This window comes from Ptychodera flava, chromosome 9, assembly GCF_041260155.1.
Source record: "Ptychodera flava strain L36383 chromosome 9, AS_Pfla_20210202, whole genome shotgun sequence".
Classification (NCBI taxonomy): Eukaryota; Metazoa; Hemichordata; class Enteropneusta; family Ptychoderidae; genus Ptychodera; species Ptychodera flava.
This window is the reverse complement of record NC_091936.1, coordinates 43,686,922-43,708,131: the sequence shown is the minus strand read 5'-3', so window position 1 is coordinate 43,708,131 and position 21,210 is coordinate 43,686,922. Positions and strand designations below refer to the sequence as shown.

Below are 21,210 nucleotides of genomic sequence, written 5' to 3'. Positions count from 1 at the left end.
TATCCTATATTAATTAGTCAATAAGGATCAAAAATTCATTTCCAATTGTTGGAGATGTATCCTGCATTGAACGTCAAATTAATATTTGTCAGAAAACTCTGAAAGTGCCTATGTTGTCAGCCCCTACCTCTCTTATTTAACTTAGAACATTTTATTTGTGACACATCGTTTTGATACAATCATAGTGACCGATCAAAAACTTGGCTTGCTCAAAAAAGTGTTCCGTACACAGTATCCTTATTGCTGACAAAATGATTTTAAATCAAAGAGAGTATCCTGATTGAGTTCAAAGTTCATAAAGTGTAATTCTCAACAGACATGGATTCATTGTTACAAATGTCATCGCTGCCTGTTGGCTGCCAGAGATGAGTAATGTGAAAGCAATCATATCATGGTATCAAAAAGTGAATAGAGCGCCCTCTGTGGCCACAAAGAAAATTTACCAAAAGCCGATTGAACAACACAATGTCACCAATTTCTTCAGACCTTTCATGAAGATAGTCATCAGCAAAGACTTTTGATTCTTTCTACATGCATGCATGCATGCATATATATATATATATATATATATATATATATATATATATATATATATATATATATATATATATATATATATATGTGTGTGTGAGTATGTCTGTATGTATGTACAAGCGTATGCCTGTATACCTTATGTACATACGTATGTATATACATTATGTATGTATCAATGTATGTGTGTATGTATGAATGTATGCATATACATGCATATGTCCACTGCAATAACGAAAAATTGCAGCATTTACTACCCATAATTATTTTGTTTTGCAGACAACCACAGAACATTCCGCCTACGGCTGCCATCATTATATCGGCAACAGAAGGGAATAAATCTCAACCTGAACAAGGATCCAGAAAACCCTCCCGTTGGTGAGCCGGACTCCTCTGTGCCTCTCCTCAACTTAATCCCTCCCAGTAGGGACATTCCCGCCAACACGCCACCTATCACTCGCAAAACAGATACAATACCGGAAGACGAGACACAAGACAGATCATTTACATACAATAAACTCAGTGACAGGAGACCAGACGATGTCTTGGAACGGGCTGTGCCCATCGTTAGTCAGAAACGATTGTCGTTGGACAATTCACAGCTTGAAAGTTGCAGCACAAAATTTGAAAAGGAAAAGCTGGCGAGGTCCCCTTCAAACTTGAGTTCCTCTTGGTCAAACCACAGCATCAAAAGTCGAGGAAGTGTGAGACGGGCATCATCGTTGGAGGCAGGAGATAGAGATAAAGAGAAACCCAAATCTGCATCAGTGAGCAAAGGTAGGACAAAAAACTATTTTGGAATCTATATTTGTCAGTCTTTGATAAAATCATATTGGTTTTTTGTCAGAATTGTCAGGTTTTACAGAAAGTGAATTTTGGGAAATTCATGAGACATTTCATTCAATGTTTATATTAGTGTAATGGTTTGTGTATCTACTTTTCTGTATCTGTTCTTCATAGTAAACCCAAAATTGACCATAGTTGGTAAAAGGTACAAGGGTGAGATTTATGGTTTCCATAGCAACACTTCACTATTCTACTTTGTAATTCTCTATAGCAACAGGTAACCATCTTAAAGCCAACCTTTCAAATGCCATCTCGGACTCGGATCTTATACGGCATCGTGTCAACAAGGTATCGGCCAGTCTATCGGATCTAGCCAGACATTCAGCACAGTCTAAGAAGGATCCATTTGCCACGGCACAGCATCCAGCTAACAAGTTTTTCCAGCCTGTCAAGGATGCCACCCACAATGTTGGAGAAAAGGTTGCCCAGGTATGATAATTCTTTTGTTCATTTTTCAAGTTGTGATGAGAAGTGTTTGGTTGAGTTGTGTTTTAATAGGCAAACCCCAGCTTCATATTGAAATCCTGCCAATTTTCTTTACACTCTGTGTCTCTACATTGTAAGACGTCTCTCTCTCTCAATATTTAATGGCATGCTTCTCTATTATCTGCTAAAAAACTTCTCTTGCTGATAGATATTCTGAGTGTCTTTTTTTTAGCAATGTAATATTGTGTATTCCTGGTGAATTAATGTGTACCCCACTTTTCTTCTCACTGAAAAAAGAAAAAGTCTTCTAAACGGAGTGCTCCTCTAAATAGTGCTGCTAAGGTAGGTAGTTTCCCCGGATATACCCTTTTGTACAAAAAGCTAGACATTTAAATTAATGTTTGAAACAAAACCTTCATGTAGATGCTCTGTGATTAAGAAAATAACTAACCCCTACTGTTCCTTTAGAATTTCCCCCTTTTTTTTTCCATCTATAAGTCTTTGAGCTCCGCCTCAATTTTGTCTCTTTTCCTGTAACACGACCTGCACTCTTTTGGTTTTTTTTAATTTCAACACTTGGCGGCGCACATCACAATTTTTTTTTTTGACGTCAGGAAAACAAAACGACTGAGAAACAAGGACGGTTGCATGGATGAATGTTTTGTTATCCAGTGAAGTTGAATGGAACCTTTTCAGTTGCTCATTCCCATGTGTTGGTTTTTTTGCATTTGTTTTTTTTTTCAATGATTCAATTTTTGTAACAATAATAAAGTATTAATACTCTTACAGTAACTATGTGTGTGATGTGATTCTGAATAGTTTCCAATAATATGCCAATTCTGGTTTTATTTTTTTTAAGAACCAGTTTACGTTATTTTTCAGCCATCGTTACTTACATACTTTCTCTTAGTTTGTAGAAATATATATCAATTTCACCAATTAGCAAAATATTTGAAGACTACACATTGTACGTTTATTGTTACAAATATGACTTGGTTGCCACGTCTGATATAGGCTATATGCCTATAGATTGCAGGATCAACTCCTGTCACCAGCATATAGATCTAAAGTGAAGGTTTAAATATGCTGTGAGAAACAGATGGTAGTAAACTGCTCAGACTGTTGTCAAGGAAACTTCAAATCGTTCTCTTTCATAATCAAGAATAAAAATCAGAGGTCACAGAACAAAGTTTGTGATTAAAAAAGTAAATAACCTAAAATTTACCTGATATTTGCAATTTGAAATGACCATTATCCTATGGGGAAAAAAATATAAATTTTTAATTTATAGAAAAACCGGACTGCGAAATGCTAGTTACTCTTCAGGCTCAGAGATGAGTCCAATGCAAGCAGCTTATCAGAAACGTTTTGTAGAAATTTGAGCGTCTGAAAAACTGCCCAAGGAACATTCTTCCAGTAAAAAACCATTTGCAGTATCTTTTGATGATTTTTTTTTTTTGCTAATCTTGTATTGTGCATTTATGACAATTGCCAGTACTTATTCTACTCCGCAAAGCATGTTGACACATCAACTATTCTGTTTGCTAACACAGTGTATCCTATATACACCTAAAATACATGTAAATTCTAGTAGGTCCTAGAATTCTCTTGTCGACAATAACAATGCAGTCTGCGCATGTACAGGCTGAGTTGACAAGCTGAATACTTTGTATCTTAACATGCTTTGGGAAGTAGTGGAACATGAAACCGTAGTTTAAATTTCAAAATAAAAATTGTGAAAAATCATCAAAAGTTATAGTCAGCTACCGGCCCTTTGAAGTCTCAGTGAATTTCTGATCAAAATATCAGGAAGTTTGAATTAAGACAATCTGTCTCATCGGAGGTAATTCACAACACCAACCAGAGAAAAATGCTAACATTCAAGCATCTCCTTGATGAAATATTAATTTATGTAGTGCCTTTGCTAAATTGCACTTGATTTTACAAAAATATCATAAAAATCATTCTGATATGTTTCAAAACCCTGAGAATGAGGCTCTTTTCTCGTGAAACCAATAATAGTGGTGAGTAATTCGTTTCATGGCAGACACCATGATATTTCAAGTTATCATAGCTCCGTATCTGTTATTCAAGGTTCATGATTGTAAATGTAGTACCATGTACTTTGGCTATCCCTTTTTTTCTCCAAATCACATTGTCTGATATTTTCTGACTTGGGTCTCATAAAACCAGTCATGCCAATTTGTAGGTATGATTGGTAAAGTGTATTCCAGTGGCATTGTTGTTTCACAATTAAGTTTAGCGTAAGATTTCACAGCTCATCGATTTTGATCAAAGGAATGCAATCAAGAGTGCACTGAAGGTCAAAGTCATGCATTATTAAAGAAAATGTGTCTGTTTCAAGCAGGGACAGAACAATATGAGCTAATTTTCACAGTAAAAGTACATTGTACAGGCTATTGAACAACCACAGTAGCAATTCAGGTAGTATACGTTCTGAATCTATAAACAGACAGACAGCAACCTGTGTGTTAGATTTGCTCTGAAGAATGGAGTGTCAAAGTGAAAGTGATCAGAATAATAGAAATCTTTTAACCCTTTGAGTGCTGTAATTTTTATGCAACATTTTATTAATTTTTTTTGAATTTTTCTGTAATTGTTTTGATAATTTTGGACTAAAGGGACACAACTTTTTGTTGGTTACAGTTTTTTCTCAAAAGTTTTGGAAAAATCTGAAAAAATATTGTCTGGATCTGAAAAAAATTGCGTGCATTATATTTTATAAAGGTGACAAAAATTGACTTTTGCACTCAGAGGATTAACATATGTCTATTTTATAAAAATAAGTGACAAAAAAAGCAATATCTGATGCAAGAAATGATTAAATTTGCAGTAAATTTTAGTGTTTTCTTGGTTTTTGAGTGGAGTAGGGGTGTATACTGATTTTATTGTACTAAGTAGGTAAAAGAAGCATATCCAGACTGGTGGTTTACTGAATACTGAGAAAAAGTTATGATTTGGTACTAAGTGAACTATATACCAGAACCATTAATTAAAAAAGAATTAGTTTATAAATAAAATATGGTATAATAAAGTATGGCAAAGTAAATTCAAAATACTTGTTTGCTGATTGATAACAAATAGATTGAATATTGTACATCCCAAGAATCTTTATTGAAATGAGAATGTTAAAAACGATTGTCTTGGAACCAAGGGTTTTAATAAATGTCTCCTGTAATGAGACCTAAACTGCGCAACAGTGAAATTGAAAGATCATATTTGGCTTTTTAGCCTAACTGAAGTCACATCTCCAAGTCAGTTTGAGAATTCATTCATAATTGAGGCCAAGGTAATTAAATTCTTTGTTTTGCGTCCTCTCTAAATTGGAAAAGGTACGCGTCTAAGCGGCTGAAAAACACACACAGAAATTAACACAATGTAATTTGATTGCAGCAAATAATAAATTGTAACAAAATTTTAGTTCAAAAACTCTTAGCGGTTATGTCCTAAAATTTCCTATTCAAATACAGTGAGTGTGATTTTCATGAAAACTTTAAAAACCTAAGCGGCGGGGACGCAAAACAAAGAATTTAATTACTTTGGCCTAATTGAGGTTTCAGACTCTAACAAATATAACCATATTTTGAATTTCTGACCACCATTAAATTGTACTATTCAAGAAAGGCGGTAGATTTGATTCAGGGGATTACCTGTCCCTGTTAAATGAAAGCAAAATGCTGCTTTTTGTCTTCACTAGGACTTTCTATCCTGTTGTAAAAGTTTATACCTCCTCCCAGTGACTGTATTATTTATACATCACTGGATAAATTCCTGCATTTGCTATAGGAAACAGTGATATGTCAGATAAATGTTTTTAAACAATAGTTGAACCCTTTCATATGGATAGAAACATCAGAAAATACCTTACATTAATTTCAGCCACCAATCAGCTTTGCTAGGACAGGAAAAAAATGGCAGAAGTGTAATAACTCACCTTCTGTCATAATTTCCACAAAATATGTTAGAAAAGTCATGTTTCACAGAAGTACATACCACTGTTAACCCACCGTTGACACTGTAGAAATACCTAATTACACGTTGCTGGTTCGTACCGCCACTTTCTTTTAAAATTTTTCAAGCATAATTGTTCTTAATTTAATCACAAACGGTAACAGAGACCATGCCGCTGAAAATTCAATTTAAGGGAGAAAGATTAGCTGCATTTTTCCATAAACGCAATGTATATGGCTTTCACAGCATTACAGTGGTAACTGTTCCAAATAGATTCTGCATTCAAAATCAGAAATGCTATTTTTAACATCAAAGAAGTTGCCATGAACAGAGACTGTACAACTCTGTGTATATTTTCTATTACCATGGTTCAGCAGTGTTCATATGTAAAGTCAATTAATGTCCCTATAGCTGTGACGTCTCTTTCCCCTAAAAGCTACTAATTACATAAGATGGAATTCACCATTGAGGGAGATTTTCCGGCACACTTTTCTTTCATCATTCTTTTACACACTACATAAAATTAGGTTATATCAGCGTTTGTGAAGGAACTGGAAGCGTTGGATGGAAAAAATATAAAGTTTTGCTAAGTTCAAGCATATTGATCAAACTCAGTTTACTATGATATAAGATTGTGAAGAGAACAAAAATTGACATGATGCATGTATTTAGTTTGAATTTATCACTTAATTTCTGAACCAAAGTGTGAATTTTCACTTTAATTTCTGTAGCTTTCAAAGGTGTATCTGACCTACCATATCCTGATTGCCTACACTGCTCACAGGAAGTGTGGATAAATTCAACTCTTTCAACCCATTTCCAAGAACGTTGCCTTCATCTACCGCTCTAAAAAAACCCAAAACAAATGGGTGTAGTAACCAACCTGTAGGAATGAAGGGGTAGAATCAACAAACTTGGATGCAAGCTGATGTTAAATGTAAAATTTAAGTTTCAATAGACCATGGGTAATTAAATTCTCAACAGTTTGAAAGGTAAGCAGGCAAGAGGTTAAAAAAACACAGAGAGAAGTGTACACACTCAGGTTTTATAAATTTAGTTGACTGTTTCCATGTATAGATGTAAGTGCCCATTCAAGAATCAAAGGAGAAACTTCTTCCCCCCCCCCTCCAATAATTTATACTACCATTTGACATGCTGCCAGCATTTTAAATACATTTTATAAAATTAATTTTGTAAATGAAATGATGTGCTGTGTTTTTTTCTCTGAGAAACTCCAGAAAAGTACAAGCACACAGACGTCACAAAAAGAAAAGAACCTAATTACTTTGGCCTTACTGAAATTATAAAACATGATTTATACAGCAAAGTATATCCACGGAAACATGCCGCATATCCTGGATTGAGGCAGTACCCGGCATAATTTTCAGACTTACATCCAATGTATCATTACCAGCTAGGGCGTGCATATGGCAATTGAGAGTTTATTCTCTGAGTTGTGTTCATACATTGTATCTTGTAAATTTTTTTTCAATCCATGGGCAAGGACAAGGGTGTTTGTTCAATGCAGTGCAATATTTACTTAGTGTAATACATGCATGCATCATCTCCCTGCTCATTTAGCTGCTGGCTTCAGCAGAATTTTGTCTGCACCAGGCTCCTAGTAGCTTCATTTACAATATTCAAACAAGTTTCATTACATCCCTTTGTTTATTAAATCACAGAGACCAAGTTAGCTTTAAAAGATTGCCGGACTGTAAAAAATTGTTGAAACCATGATCTATCCCTATTTCCATTTCAATTCAAAGTCAGTTGTAATATGAGTGATAATCTTACAATTTCCTTGTGAAGAACATTGTATGCTTCCTGTACAAGTTGCTATTGCAAGTGGTTATCAGTTTCATTATGGCCGTAGACTTGACCTAGCTGTGTAGCTGTGTGAGCTAGCTAAGTAAATGTACAGGCTATAGCTACGTCATCTTTTTACATGGTTATAAATGTGTAGATTCAGTGTCGTCGAGAAGTGTAAAATTTGTTTGGTGGCTTTACTGCTCAACTGGGATACAATCATCAGTAAGTCTACAACTTGTACCTGATCAGAGCTGTAAACAGAACTCACTGTAATCAAGGAACATTGTGAGGATCAACTCAAAGCTGGCAGGCGAGAAAGATGAGAAGTAATAAAGATAATGAGGAGGGGAAGTAGGAATGGATTAATCAAACAACTCAATAGACGTTCTGTGAATCATCACACCTAGCATGGCCAGAAAAATAACTGATGTCTAAGGTGGAGCTGATGGCTATTGTATCAAATTGAATGTGAAAGATAAAAAGAATTGGATGGCCGTGGAGCAATCATAAAAATATGACGCATTTTATCGCAAGGTAGCAATTAATGGTCAAAATACAAAGTGTTAGATGGCCCTCAATTAATGGTCAAAATGGAAAGTGTTTAGATGGCCCTGTAGTGATGCAGGATATGGGTTAATGGTGACATTATAATGCACAAGGTGGATATCCTTGAGGCAGTGTTGGAACAGAGGGTTATTAAAGTGGCCATGAGGGGGGCAGCATTAGAATAGAGGGTTGATTGACCTTTTAGGGGCAGTGTGGAATGGAGGGTTGAGTGACTTTTAAGGGGGCAGTGTTCATTGGAATGGAGGGTTGAGTGACCTTTAAGGGGCAGTGTGGAATGGAGGGTTGAGTGACTGCTAATGGGCAGTGTGGGAATGGATTTAAGGTTGAGTGACTGCGGTAAGGGGCAGTGTTGGAAATAGAGGATGACCAGGTGACAAAGTGTTGGAATAGATGGTTGAGTGACTGTCAAGGGGCAGACGGTCATCAGAACTGTAGTTGGAAATAGCGCTGATTGTACATTGTTTTTAGCTCCCATAGCCATATGTATATATGGCAATGGAAGCTATTCTTATAGGCTAGGGAAATGTCTGTATGTATGTATGTCTGTATGTCTGTATGTCTGTGTGTCTGTATGTCTGTATGTCTGTATGTCTGTATGTCTGTATGTCTGTCCGTCAACATCAAAAACTCCAAAACCGCTGTACATTTCATCTTGATATTTGATGTGTATATGGATGATGGGCTGTAGATGAGATTTTGTTCAAATGAAGTTGTCATTGCCAAAAATATGCAAATTAAGTGAAAAAATGTAAAAAAACAGTCAAAATTGAAAAAACTCAATAACCACTGAGCAGATTACATGAAAAATTAGCATGTAAGTACTTTGGGCTGACATGAAATGATTGTGCACATCTTGGGTCAGTATCTTGGACTTGCTATTTTTCATGAATTTTTTGTAATTTTCTCCCATTTTTGGTCAAAAAATCTCCTGCTCTGAAACCACAAGTCCGATTGATTTGAAACATGGTATGGAAGTGCATAGGAGTGACCTTTCCCAAATTTGGGCAAATCGTGGTGAAATTTGCATATTTTAGTTTACACGTCCATAGACTCCCATGTATAAGGCAGATCTCCATAGACTCCCATGTATAAGGCCACGAAAAATAAAAATTTAGTTTCTCATCGTATTCATATTGCAAAAAGGATGCAGTGACACAATTTTTAGTCCCCACGGATGAAGTCCAGTGAGCTTATAGATTGGGTCATGTCCGTCTGTTCGTCCATCCGTGAGTCCATCCGTTCACGCAGATATCTCGGATATTTTGACAAAATGTCATGTGACCTTGATGACCTTTGACCTCAAATATACATATTTGTCCATAACTCAGTAACCACAAGTGCTACCATACTTCATGTATGGTATGATGGGACAGCTTATGACGCCATATATTGTACCTCATTAATTATGCACAAATCTAATTTTGAGCGAGCCAATAGAGCTAGAGGTCTGATTTTGATATATAGGGATAACTTAGCAATACAATTTTTTTGACAAAATGTCACGTGACCTCGGTGACCTTTGACCTCAAATATACATATTTGTCCACAACTCAGTAACCACAAGTGCTACAGCCTTCATGTATGGTATGATGGGACAGCTTATGACGCCACATATTGTACCTCATTAATTATGCACATATCTAATTTTGAGCGAGCCAATAGAGCTAGAGGTCTGATTTTTGGTATATAGGGATAACTTAGCAATACAATTTTTTTGACAAAATGTCACGTGACCTGGGTGACCTTTGACCTCAAATATACATATTTGTCCAAAACTCAGTAACCACAAGTGCTACAGCCTTCATGTATGGTATGATGGGACACCTTATGACGCCACATATTGTACCTCATTAATTATGCGCATATCTAATTTTGAGCGAGCCAATAGAGCTAGAGGTCTGATTTTTGGTAGATAGCGATAACTTAGCAAAACAATTTTTTTGACAAAATGTCACGTGACCTCGGTGACCTTTGACCTCAAATATACATATTTGTCCACAACTCAGTAACAACAAGTGCTACAGCCTTCATGTATGGTATGATGGGACACCTTATGACGCCACATATTGTACCTCATTAATTATGCGCATATCTAATTTTGAGCGAGCCAATAGAGATAGAGGTCTGATTTTTGGTATATAGGGATAACTTGGCAATACAATTTTTTGACAAAATGTCACGTGCCCTGGGTGACCTTTGACCTCAAATATACGTATTTGTCCATAACTCAGTAACCACAAGTGCTACAGCCTTCATGTATGGTATGATGGGACACCTTATGACGCCACATATTGTACCTCATGAATTATGCGCATATCTGATTTTGAGTGAGCCAATAGAGCTAGAGGTCTGATTTTTGGTATATAGGGATAACTTAGCAAAACAATTTTTTTGACAAAATGTCACGTGACCTCGGTGACCTTTGACCTCAAATATACGTATTTGTCCATAACTCAGTAACCACAAGTGCTACACCCTTCATGTATGGTATGATGGGACAGCTTATGACGCCACATATTGTACCTCATTAATTATGCACATATCTAATTTTGAGCGAGCCAATAGAGCTAGAGGTCTGATTTTTGGTATATAGGGATAACTTAGCAAAACAATTTTTTGACAAAATGTCACGTGACCTCGGTGACCTTTGACCTCAAATATACATATTTTTCCATAACTCGGTAACCACAAGTGCTACACCCTTCATGTTTGGTATGTTTGGACACCTTATGACGCCACATACTGTACCTCAATAATTATGCGCATATCTCATTCTGAGCGAGCCGATAGAGCTGGATGTCTGATTTTTGGTATATAGGGATAACTATAGGAGAGAAATTTTTTGACCAAATGTCATGTGACCTCGATGACCTTTTACCTAAAATATATGTTTATGTCAATAAATAAGTAACCTCAAGTGCTATGTCCTTTGTATTTAGTAGGATGGGAGACCTTATGACAACACACGCTTTACCTCATTAATTATGTACACATCTAATTCTGGGCAAGCGAATAGAGCTAGAGATCTGATCTTTTGGTATATAGGAATTAATTAGCAATATAATTTTTTTTTTCAAAATGTCATGTGACCTCGATGACCTTTCACCTTGATTATACATATATATGCATATTTCAGTAACCACAAGTTGTATACCTCCAATTTTGATAGGATATTAGACCTTAAGATGTCACATCTTCTACCTCATTTATAATGCGCGTATGTATTTCTTGGCTTGCCAATACTGCTAGAGGTCTGATCTTTTCTCCCGATTTAGAACCATAACTTAGACATGCCTCATGTGTTTCAAATTGGGAACAACGACATAGACCTATGTGCCCATAGATCTCAACATATACACTCCAGTGATACTTCTTAATGACCACATTTTCCTGCCCCATCAAGACTAATACTCCTATTACAAGTGGGGACTATGTCATTGTTAATGACTTGTTGAGTTAATGGTTGTATCACAGTATTCGATATATCTAATTCTGTATTTTTTCCATTTTATATTCTGAATAATTACATTAAACATATTTCACTGTCTCCAGTACATTTCATTTAAGTATTTTCACTTCATGCACTTTATCCCTTTCACACATGTTCAAATATCTGACCAGAGAACAAACACTAAATAGTCCAGGATGGGAGCTACAGTGTCATTGACGCTATTTTTAAAACATGGCAACAAGAGTGTGAAATAATTTTTGCAGCTGTTGACAGAAATTTGGACAAAATTTGTGGCAATATGTATAGTATACACTATCATGAAGTAGGTATCATTTTCAAATAATTTTTAAAGTTTTATTCTGAATTTCGGTGATATCAAACTTCAAAGTACCTGGCATTTTTACAGTTTCTTTAAGATCGATTTCCAAAAGTCTCATCAAAACCATTAGACAAATTTTTTTTTTAATTGAACTCTGAGATCATCATAAATCAGCCATATTTAGAAGACAGATGGCCGTGAAGGAAGGTTGGGAAATAGCAAAAAGTGAATTGTCATATGTATGACTGTCAAGAATATCTAACAGGCCATATAGTTGTACATTATTGATTAAAAATTCACTAATAAGCAGATGACCATGTACTGAGCTACAGTATGTCAAAAAAAAATTCACGTTCACTGAGAATGTGGAACATACAAGAGTCATGTAGAAGTTATTAAAACAATGTTGGCCCAGCCTGTCAAGTTGTGGACACAATGATTGAGTGAATGAGTGTAGGTAACAGAAAAAACAAAATTAAACAAATGAAACTATACAGGGTAAATTGGAGAGAGAAATTTTTACAGGATTGAAATACTAAAATTAGAATGTAGAGAGCTGAACAGAGAGTCGATGAACCTTGAGACAGGTAGAGGCAGAATGAATCACCAGTTAGCAGTACATGTGAAGTATTGATTGGACAGACAGGTAAGATAAGTACATGTACCTAGAGTATGGAATTTCCAGCAGGGTTAAAAGAACAAGGTTGTTTTTAATCAAGTGGATAGAATTAATGGAGTATAATACAGACTACAGCTCTGAGGCAAACAGGTTATTTTTAGAACACTGGTTGACTTTCACTTGTTATAAGAAATTTTTCATAAATTTAATGAGAATGTTGACAGATATTATAAAAGTAAACAATCTGTTGGCATTTAAGTCTCTTTGTTTGATCAAGTTCGATAAAGCTTCGATGAAAATACTTCCCAGAGAACAGTCACATCTCGGCAGCCTTTTCAATAACAATTATTGAATTACATGTTCCACTATTGATTACTGCTTATTTACAATTTGCATTTAGCGTAAGCCAGCTCTTAAGAAAACATCTTTTCAATATATTCAACCGGTAGAATTTGTCTTCAGCTAACAAGCCACCAAGTTAAAAAACCTAGAAAGTTCTTCTCAATAGTTTGTTTTCTCACCAAATTTGTCAAAGACTTTATTAAGAGTCGTGGACTGACGCATACTGCTGTGTTAGAAAAAAATAACTTATATTAAATGAGTACCCAGTGCTGAGTTAGCTAAATAAAGAATTGCATTCAAACAAGAATAGAAGCCGACTGCATTCTCAAATTTCACTCAACAAAAGTAATTGTACACCACTCCAGTGTAATGATATAAAATAAATCAATTTACACATGCAAGCTTTGTATGCAGCATAATTTTACAGGTCCATAATGTACGTGTGTAACTTTTTGCCTTGATCGTCCAAGTGGCATTTAGATTTTGTATCAATGCTAACATAAAAATCAATTTACTTTTCCTTCCATGGTATTCAATATAAAATAATGTTGTTATATTGTCTGTGAATAAAGAACATTTAGTCCATGAATATCTGTACCTTGATGTTAAATTGCCAGACGCATTATGTTTCTCCATGGTTGCAACTAATTTAGATTTGACTACACATACTCAAAATGGTTGGATCTGCAGAATGTGACATTTTTTCCTTGTGAGTAAATTTCCAGTAACTAATTGATGTGTGTGTGTTACTTGCAGACTTACGATGATTTCCACTGTCTGTGAACTGTTTGCTACAGTAAAATCTGAACACAATATTCCCATCTCTGAGGTCGTTTGTGTGCAAATTTGACATGTAATAGACAAGTAAAAGTCTGAAATTGGTACTTCCTAAACATCTGACTATTTTGCCATTCCAAAGATTGTCAGATATCTAAAATATTTTACACCTCCCCTGATAGATGTGACAATGAAACATGGTCTGTGTATAATATCATAGGCTGGTTTTGGAGAGAACCATTTCAGTTTTATTTTGTTTGGCTGTTGTGACAGTTTTGTGCATCATCAATATACTGTTGAACATGGAGATTTATTGTACTCTGCAGTAAGTCAATTCATCATCATTACTGAACAGTCACTTAAATAGTAATAGTAATGGTAGTTACAGTCCCTTTGATGAATCAGTAGGGATACATTTTGTGTTGTGCATTGAGTATCTAAACATGTATGTGTATATAATTTTAAAGATTCAGAAATAGTGACTCTTTAATTCTTCGAGGCCAGAAATTTTGTCCTGTTCACACACACACACAATCAAGGACTAAATTGATAAACTCCTCAATCAGGGACTCCGTAGATGAACTCCTTGTACATTTTTTGATGACAAATTTCTGAAACACTGTGAGATAAAGTATAGAGTTTGTGTTAACAACCCTACCATGGACATTTCTCTGCTTTGTAGCAAGAATATGATGCCAAAATTGACTGTAAACATGAATTTTGAACCATTTAAATGCAGATGTACTGGCTCAATTTGATATCTCATTTTTAACATTTGAAAGAAGAAAGAGGCTTTCATTGTCCAGAAGAACTCCAAATGTTGCCTCATAATTGATGCTAATTAATGTAGAGATTGACTTTCAATTATTTATAAATTTTGGATGATTTAGTGGTCCAGTCAACATAGGCAAGATAACCCAAGATAACCGAATGTATTTTCATCTTCATTTAACACATTCCAAAGTTTCCTTGAATAAATTTTACTTCAATCTTGATGTGTATTTTATTGACTTGATATTTTGTATCTTGATTACAAACTTTTCAGTATCCTTGGACAAAAGATAAATGATAGCAATTTTACATACTTGATAATTGTTCACAAATTATTAGCTGATCAGCCATGTTATCTGGCTAGATTCACCCTACTTTTTTCCAACTTGTTAGAATATAACACACAGACTGAATCGTGGCATTTCTAGAATATTGTATCTTGAAATGATGTCATCATGGTGACATTGTTCACAAATCAAGAGTTATTCAAGGAAGGCGTGACATCATCCACCTCACTTTCCAAATCTGGAATCTCCAACAATCTGCCCTTGGTGACATGATGACACTTTCACAATGCTGCAATAGTCATTTGAAGACATCAGGGTATTATGTGAGTCCACTCTGTAAGACTGCTTGCTGTCAACCGTCGTCCATTAGTTCATCATTACCATCAAACAGCAAGAAATCCTTAAATAGCGTTATTCAAAGTCAGGCCATGTTTTCTAGCTAATTGCATCCACTCTCCATGAGAAAAGGTTACAAGCCTACTTTGAATTCGACTTTAAAAGTCAGAATAAAGGATTTGCATATCATTCACCCAAAAATGCTGCACAATGGTTTCGATGAAAGGATAAGCTAAATCTTCGGATTTCAGATGTTAATCAAACATCGAGTATAAGTGTGAAATTTCTTAATTAAGCTTTATTGAAATATCATCATCTTAGGCTAAAATCAACTTGTCTATAAGTGGCAGCCCTCAGGTGCTGTTGACAAGAATGAAATAAAATAAAGTATAATTAAAAAAATATTGTTGCTGATAAAAATTGAGTTGAAGACTGAGATTTCTTAATTCAGCTTGATTTAAATACTGGCTTCTTTAGCTAAAATTGTTGTTGCCATGGAATATTGTAGAGTGGAAGTTTGAAATTTCGTAGGCTTGATTTAAAGAGCCGGTTATGCTAGCTTTTGACGATTTTTTCACTAATTTTGTTTTTAATGTTAACCATAATTTCTTGCTTTACTCCCCAAAGCATGTTAAAATACACAGTATTGAGCTTGGCAACTCAGCCTTTACATGTGTAAACTTCATTGTTATCGTTGACAAGTATATTCTGGTACGGAATAGAATTCAAATGTAAACAATAACAGTGCATTTTACACATACAGACGCTATGTTGACAAGCTTGGACAGTGGCTGTTTCAACATTTTCTTTTGAGTCGAATAAGAACTTGCAAATGGCATACAAAATAAAATAAGGGAAAATCATCAAAACTTAGCATTACTGGCCCTTGAAATGCTGTTATCATATTACGCATGCTGCATTAAATTGTAATTCTGGGCACAATCTTTACATTTCAGCCATGCTAAAATAACCAAGAATTCCACTTAACAGTACAACATCAAACTGTAATGAAATTTCTGTTCCTTTTCAAGTCACAGGTCATGTATAACCCTGTCATCTCAGTGGTTTGGCCCAAAGCTAGTGTTATCTGTGGTGATTTTGGACCCGTTCACAATGAATTGGGGGTGAACAGGTTAAAGATTTTGTGTATCCAGGGTATCTCAAACCACAAAATTGATTTTGTTAATGATATTATGATGACAACAACCCATAAAATGCCAGCATATCATCACGGTATAGGCCTGATAAGACAGACTGCATTGTTAAATATCATTGAATTTGACTGAAATAAGGAATTTTGAAATGATTCCGTTCTCTTCCTGTGTATAGGGCTGGAGCAACGGCTGACTAAATTCTTTGATCCCACTGAAATCAGGGTCTCATCTCAGGAGCAGTGAAAAACTATTGCAATATTACAATATAGAAAGAAAAGATTCATGGCAATAATTTACAACTTAAATTTTACCTGTACCACCTAATTCCCTATAAGAGGTCCATAAGCACCATTGATAACAATAGGTTCAGGCCAAACTATTACAGTGATAGGGATGAAGCCTTCTCCAAAGTCCTGAAAAATGAATTTGAGTCCCTGAAAGTCATGGAAATATGATAAGTCAGCATCTTCTATTTTTAAAAATCAGGAAATAATCGGTCATGATATCGATAAAGATTATAATGTGAAATGAAATAATATCTAAAAATGAATTGTGAAAATGGTATTGTGGAACGCAAGAAAGTTCTTGAAAATTACTGAAAAGACTCTGAAAGTCTTTAAATTTTGAGAGACTTTTGAGTGTTTAGACCCTGCCTTTATTTTTAACAACCTCAATTAAGAACTGATCAACAAGCTTTCCAGTCCAGGGTATACTTAACTCATGTATTAAAGTGTCCAGGAGAATCGTGAGATTTGGGAAAAAAAGTTAGTAATTTTTTTTTTTCCATGAAATCTCTGGATAAATTAAGGTGATGACTGTTAATCAGTATTTGTTCAGAGTCAGTATTTTGTGTCTGTTAGTTTAAGAAATTTTCACATTAGGACAAAAAAAACACTTTACTGAGTCGTCATTACCTCAACATGGACACACACAATCTATCCATTAGGATGTTTCCATAGTAACTGAACGATTTTTTCCCCTGCCAACAGCAACTTTATGATACTTTGTTTTCTTGCCGGCATAATCAGTTGTGTACAGCAGTTTGTACATCTAGTGATATGTCATGTTTTTGGATTCATGGTTTGATATTTCAACCATCATACTCAGAATGTCTCCTGCAGTGTCTATGTGTAACCGTGTCATAAGTGACAAGATTCATAAATAAATTTTTGAAATCTAAAGTTGGAAAAATCTTCTCAAATTTCTCAAGTCCTATAAAGGGTTCTTTGTTTATTTCTACCAATTACAGCAAAAGTTTGAAATTATCCAAAAGAATTTAGTGGTGAGTCCTTGTCAACAGAATATGCCCACAGTTATTTACATAACAATAGCTGGCAGATTTTTTTTGTTTTTTTTTAACATGTTGGGTGGAGTCCACGTAAGCACCAACCCAAATTTCAAAGAAAATCTCTTGCTTTGGTCCTATGTAGAAGTTTCTTGAGTAAGGAGAACTTCAGTGGGTCAACTTATTAGAGCACACACTTGTCTACCCTCTGTAATATCACAAGCCATGCACCTACTTGTAAACATCAAAATGGTCAGCCCCCTTCCCTCATATTATCAAATGGTCCACCCTTAACATCCCACATAATGCAGATCAAATAACCAATCTTATCGCCCCTCCAGGTAGTCTTCATCTCACTGTATCGACCTTTAGAAGGTTGACCTTCACAACCATGCAATATTTGAAATATAAATGACAACTTTCCCTTAGCAAGTTTCCATGTTGTTAATCCGATACATGGCTCTGATATCAGGAAACTTTGGTCTTTGAAAGGACTGGCCTTGACATTTAAAAAACAGGTCTTTCATAGATTCTAGTTATCGAGGTCGAAAACTAGTCTGTTATTCTTCTTAACGACCTGAAATATAAAGAAATCAAGAAATACAGAACATGTAGGCGTTATGTTTAATTATTGCACTTTAGTGCTTTAGTTGCACAGAATAAAAAAAACTGTACAAGCTGTGGTGCTACGCAACATGCAATATTTAAAACATAATTACTTCAAGAGTTCAAAGTTTTTGAGATGTACATGAACCAGTGACATGCAATACGGCAACATTAAAAGACACATAAATTTTATGACAGAAAGGTGAGGTCATCCAAAATATAGTTCAGAAATAATTAGCCTGGATTTTACAAGTTGGCTATATATATATATATATATATATATATATATATATATATATATATATATATATATATATATATATGTGTATAAGGTTGATGTCTACTGTATCACTGATTTCATAGTGTTTATAAGTCATATTGTATATCTATATTATCATGACTGCATATTCAATATGACTGTTACATGTACAAATGTAATTTAAAATATCATTTCAAGGTCAAAGTCAAACTCAAAATCTAGTTAAGAAAAGGCAGTGAAAATGATTAATCAAATTATTATGCATAATGAAAATTTCAGATAAGATATAGACATTAATTGCTAAGAATCAGACTGTACAGTATTGTTTTACTGTTGAATTCAACTTCTCTACATCTTTTGTGGGAATTTTATAATTTGTTTTGACTTGTGACAGTAAGTGTTGCAGTGAATATATTTCAATACTTTCCAACAAATTAGATGAAACAAAATCCCAAAGAAGTACATTGCTTTGAAAATGGTGATAAAATTAGTCCTATCAGATTATGATTTGTTTATTGGGCTCAATGGTGTATTGCAGACTATAATTGAAGTATGTTCAATTTGATATGTTGCATAATTTGAAGATCTAGTTAAAATGATCAGGTTTATCACTGTACCTGTAAAGATAACAACTTCAAAGTGAAACTGAATTAACAAAACTTATCACTCTTTGAATGACCGTTTGCATAAAAATGTCAAAAATACTGTTCTTCGAGGTTATTGTATCAGTAAATCTGTTATTCACTGTCTCTTATATTATCTGTCGTCTTATGATGTGCAGTCATTTGACATTAAAAACACAACACTGCATACAAAGTCAGGGACAGTGAGCAACCATTGAACTTTCATCGATTATGACCAGAATACAAAGTGTCCTGACCTGAAAATATGAAATTAAAAGGTTGTAGATGATATATTTGAAAGTTACCACTCCGAAGATTAATTTCAATGGAAATAGATGGGTTGTGTGATTTCATGTCCTAGTTTTATAATTATGTTTATTAATGAACCATAGAAATGTTCATTTATAATTCAATAGTTCATTGATTTAGAAATGTATGAAGTACAGTAGGTGTAGTGTTATGTTATTGCAGTGACATCATCAGTCATTAATTATGTAGTCGTCAAATAACTCTGGCATTTCCAAACAGTAAGCTTACTAACAACAAAAAGCAATAATGTCACACAATGGTGATGACATCATCAAATTACAATGACATCATCAAATTGCAATGACATCATCTAGCAACAGTGGTTATCAAAACATTGAAGATGTCCATTAAATATGAATGTCATATCAGAAATCTATCACGTCTGAAAGTTAATGTTCGTTCATTACATCACGTCTTCCGTTTCATTTGTACAACTTTAGGGACAAATACATTAGTCTGTGTCAGTGAACTTTCTTACTACAGAGTCTGTCAACATGGCTATTCTATCTGTAAATGACCTTCAATATTGTCAACTCTGAGGGTTTAAATTTACATCCACCAACCAAATCATCATCAGATATTTAGACAGCAAGTGATTGCAAAAATACTGAAGATCATTATATGTGCTTGTGATAATTTTATATCGCAAATGAAGCCAATAACAAGTTTGGACAAATCAAACTTATAATTGAAAAAATAAAACCCTATCCAGGGAGATTACAGGTTGTAAAATTTTGTTTCCAGTATCTTCTGTAAAAAAAACATGAAATGTACTCTTCCATAAATTTGCATGTCATACTTTGTGGTCATAACCATCATGGCAAGATCTACAATGTGTGTATTTTTTGTACCTTAGGATAGCATTTCACTGAGTGATGCCATCGTGTTCCCCTTGTTATTCTTGGATAGTTAGTATTTCCATCCTGTTGGGAAATTTGATTTGTTGTGACGCTAAACCACAGCATGCCATTTTGCATAGCACTCTCACCATTTGAAATGTGTGCATAATGAAAAAACAACACTGATCTAGAACCACTGATATATCCCCTGTAATGATCCATGTTTGTATCAATATACACTCACTTACTTCTGACTTTGATCAGCTAGTTTACTTGGCTTAATGTACACAGCTTAAACACTGAGTGACTTCATATGCCCGTGGTTTGCATAATAAAAGTCGTTTTTCATTTTGGTGGCGGCACGTAGGAAATCTTAAAAAATTGTGCTTAGAATTGACCGCAAAATGGAAACACAAGTCAAAGAAGTTATGCACACATTGCAAGATTTACACATATCACTTTGCATTTTGCCTGTATTGATGTAATTGATTTCTGTGTGAAATTGATTACATGAAAATGTATTTCATTCTTTGACAAACATAGGGATATTATTACTCTACAGGGCAGTTATAAGATCTTCTATTTGGGAATAGGTAGATTTTTTCTGACTGCATTGCACAGAGGTTTAGTATTTTACAAGCTATTATGCTTTGAAAGCCGCAACTTTTTTGTTCTAATTTTCTTTTAATCATCTTCCTAAAGATATGAACTGAGATAAAAATTGCCTTGCCCTATTCTAATTAAGCTGTGCTGTTTCTGACTGAAGCTGTTACGACTTATTAACATACTTTTCCAGGAGATATACCAGATGTCATTGTTTTCATTATAGTTGTTTGTACATTTTTTTTGTTCATCAACAATGTCAGTATGTTTTAAGATTGTAAACAGTGTATAACTGGCTTTTCTAATAGTATAAAAAAACACTAGCAAAATCAACACTCATAGATTTTGTTGCTGGAAATGTAGTGTGTTTAGGAATTTGTACTGATCAAGGAATACATATAAAGGTCAAAGCAGTGGATACTGAGTTCATTATGCCTGGGTTTTAAGGAAGGCAAACACACTCCAATTTTCTACAGAAT

At 34.7% G+C, this 21,210-nt stretch overlaps 1 protein-coding gene across 3 annotated transcripts in view; it reads left to right on the top strand.

Annotated features, from left to right (window-relative positions):
• Window positions 1-21,210, top strand: part of LOC139141133 (voltage-gated inwardly rectifying potassium channel KCNH6-like) — a 167,528-nt gene that overhangs the window by 110,714 nt on the left and 35,604 nt on the right. For 2 of the 3 annotated variants that reach the window (XM_070710733.1, XM_070710732.1), the window contains exons 4-6: window positions 811-1,308; window positions 1,589-1,806; window positions 2,101-2,145. In XM_070710733.1, coding sequence (XP_070566834.1) covers window positions 811-1,308; window positions 1,589-1,806; window positions 2,101-2,145 — 761 coding nt within the window. The remainder of the gene's footprint in view (window positions 1-810; window positions 1,309-1,588; window positions 1,807-2,100; window positions 2,146-21,210) is intronic. The other variant, XM_070710734.1, reaches the window with a different exon arrangement.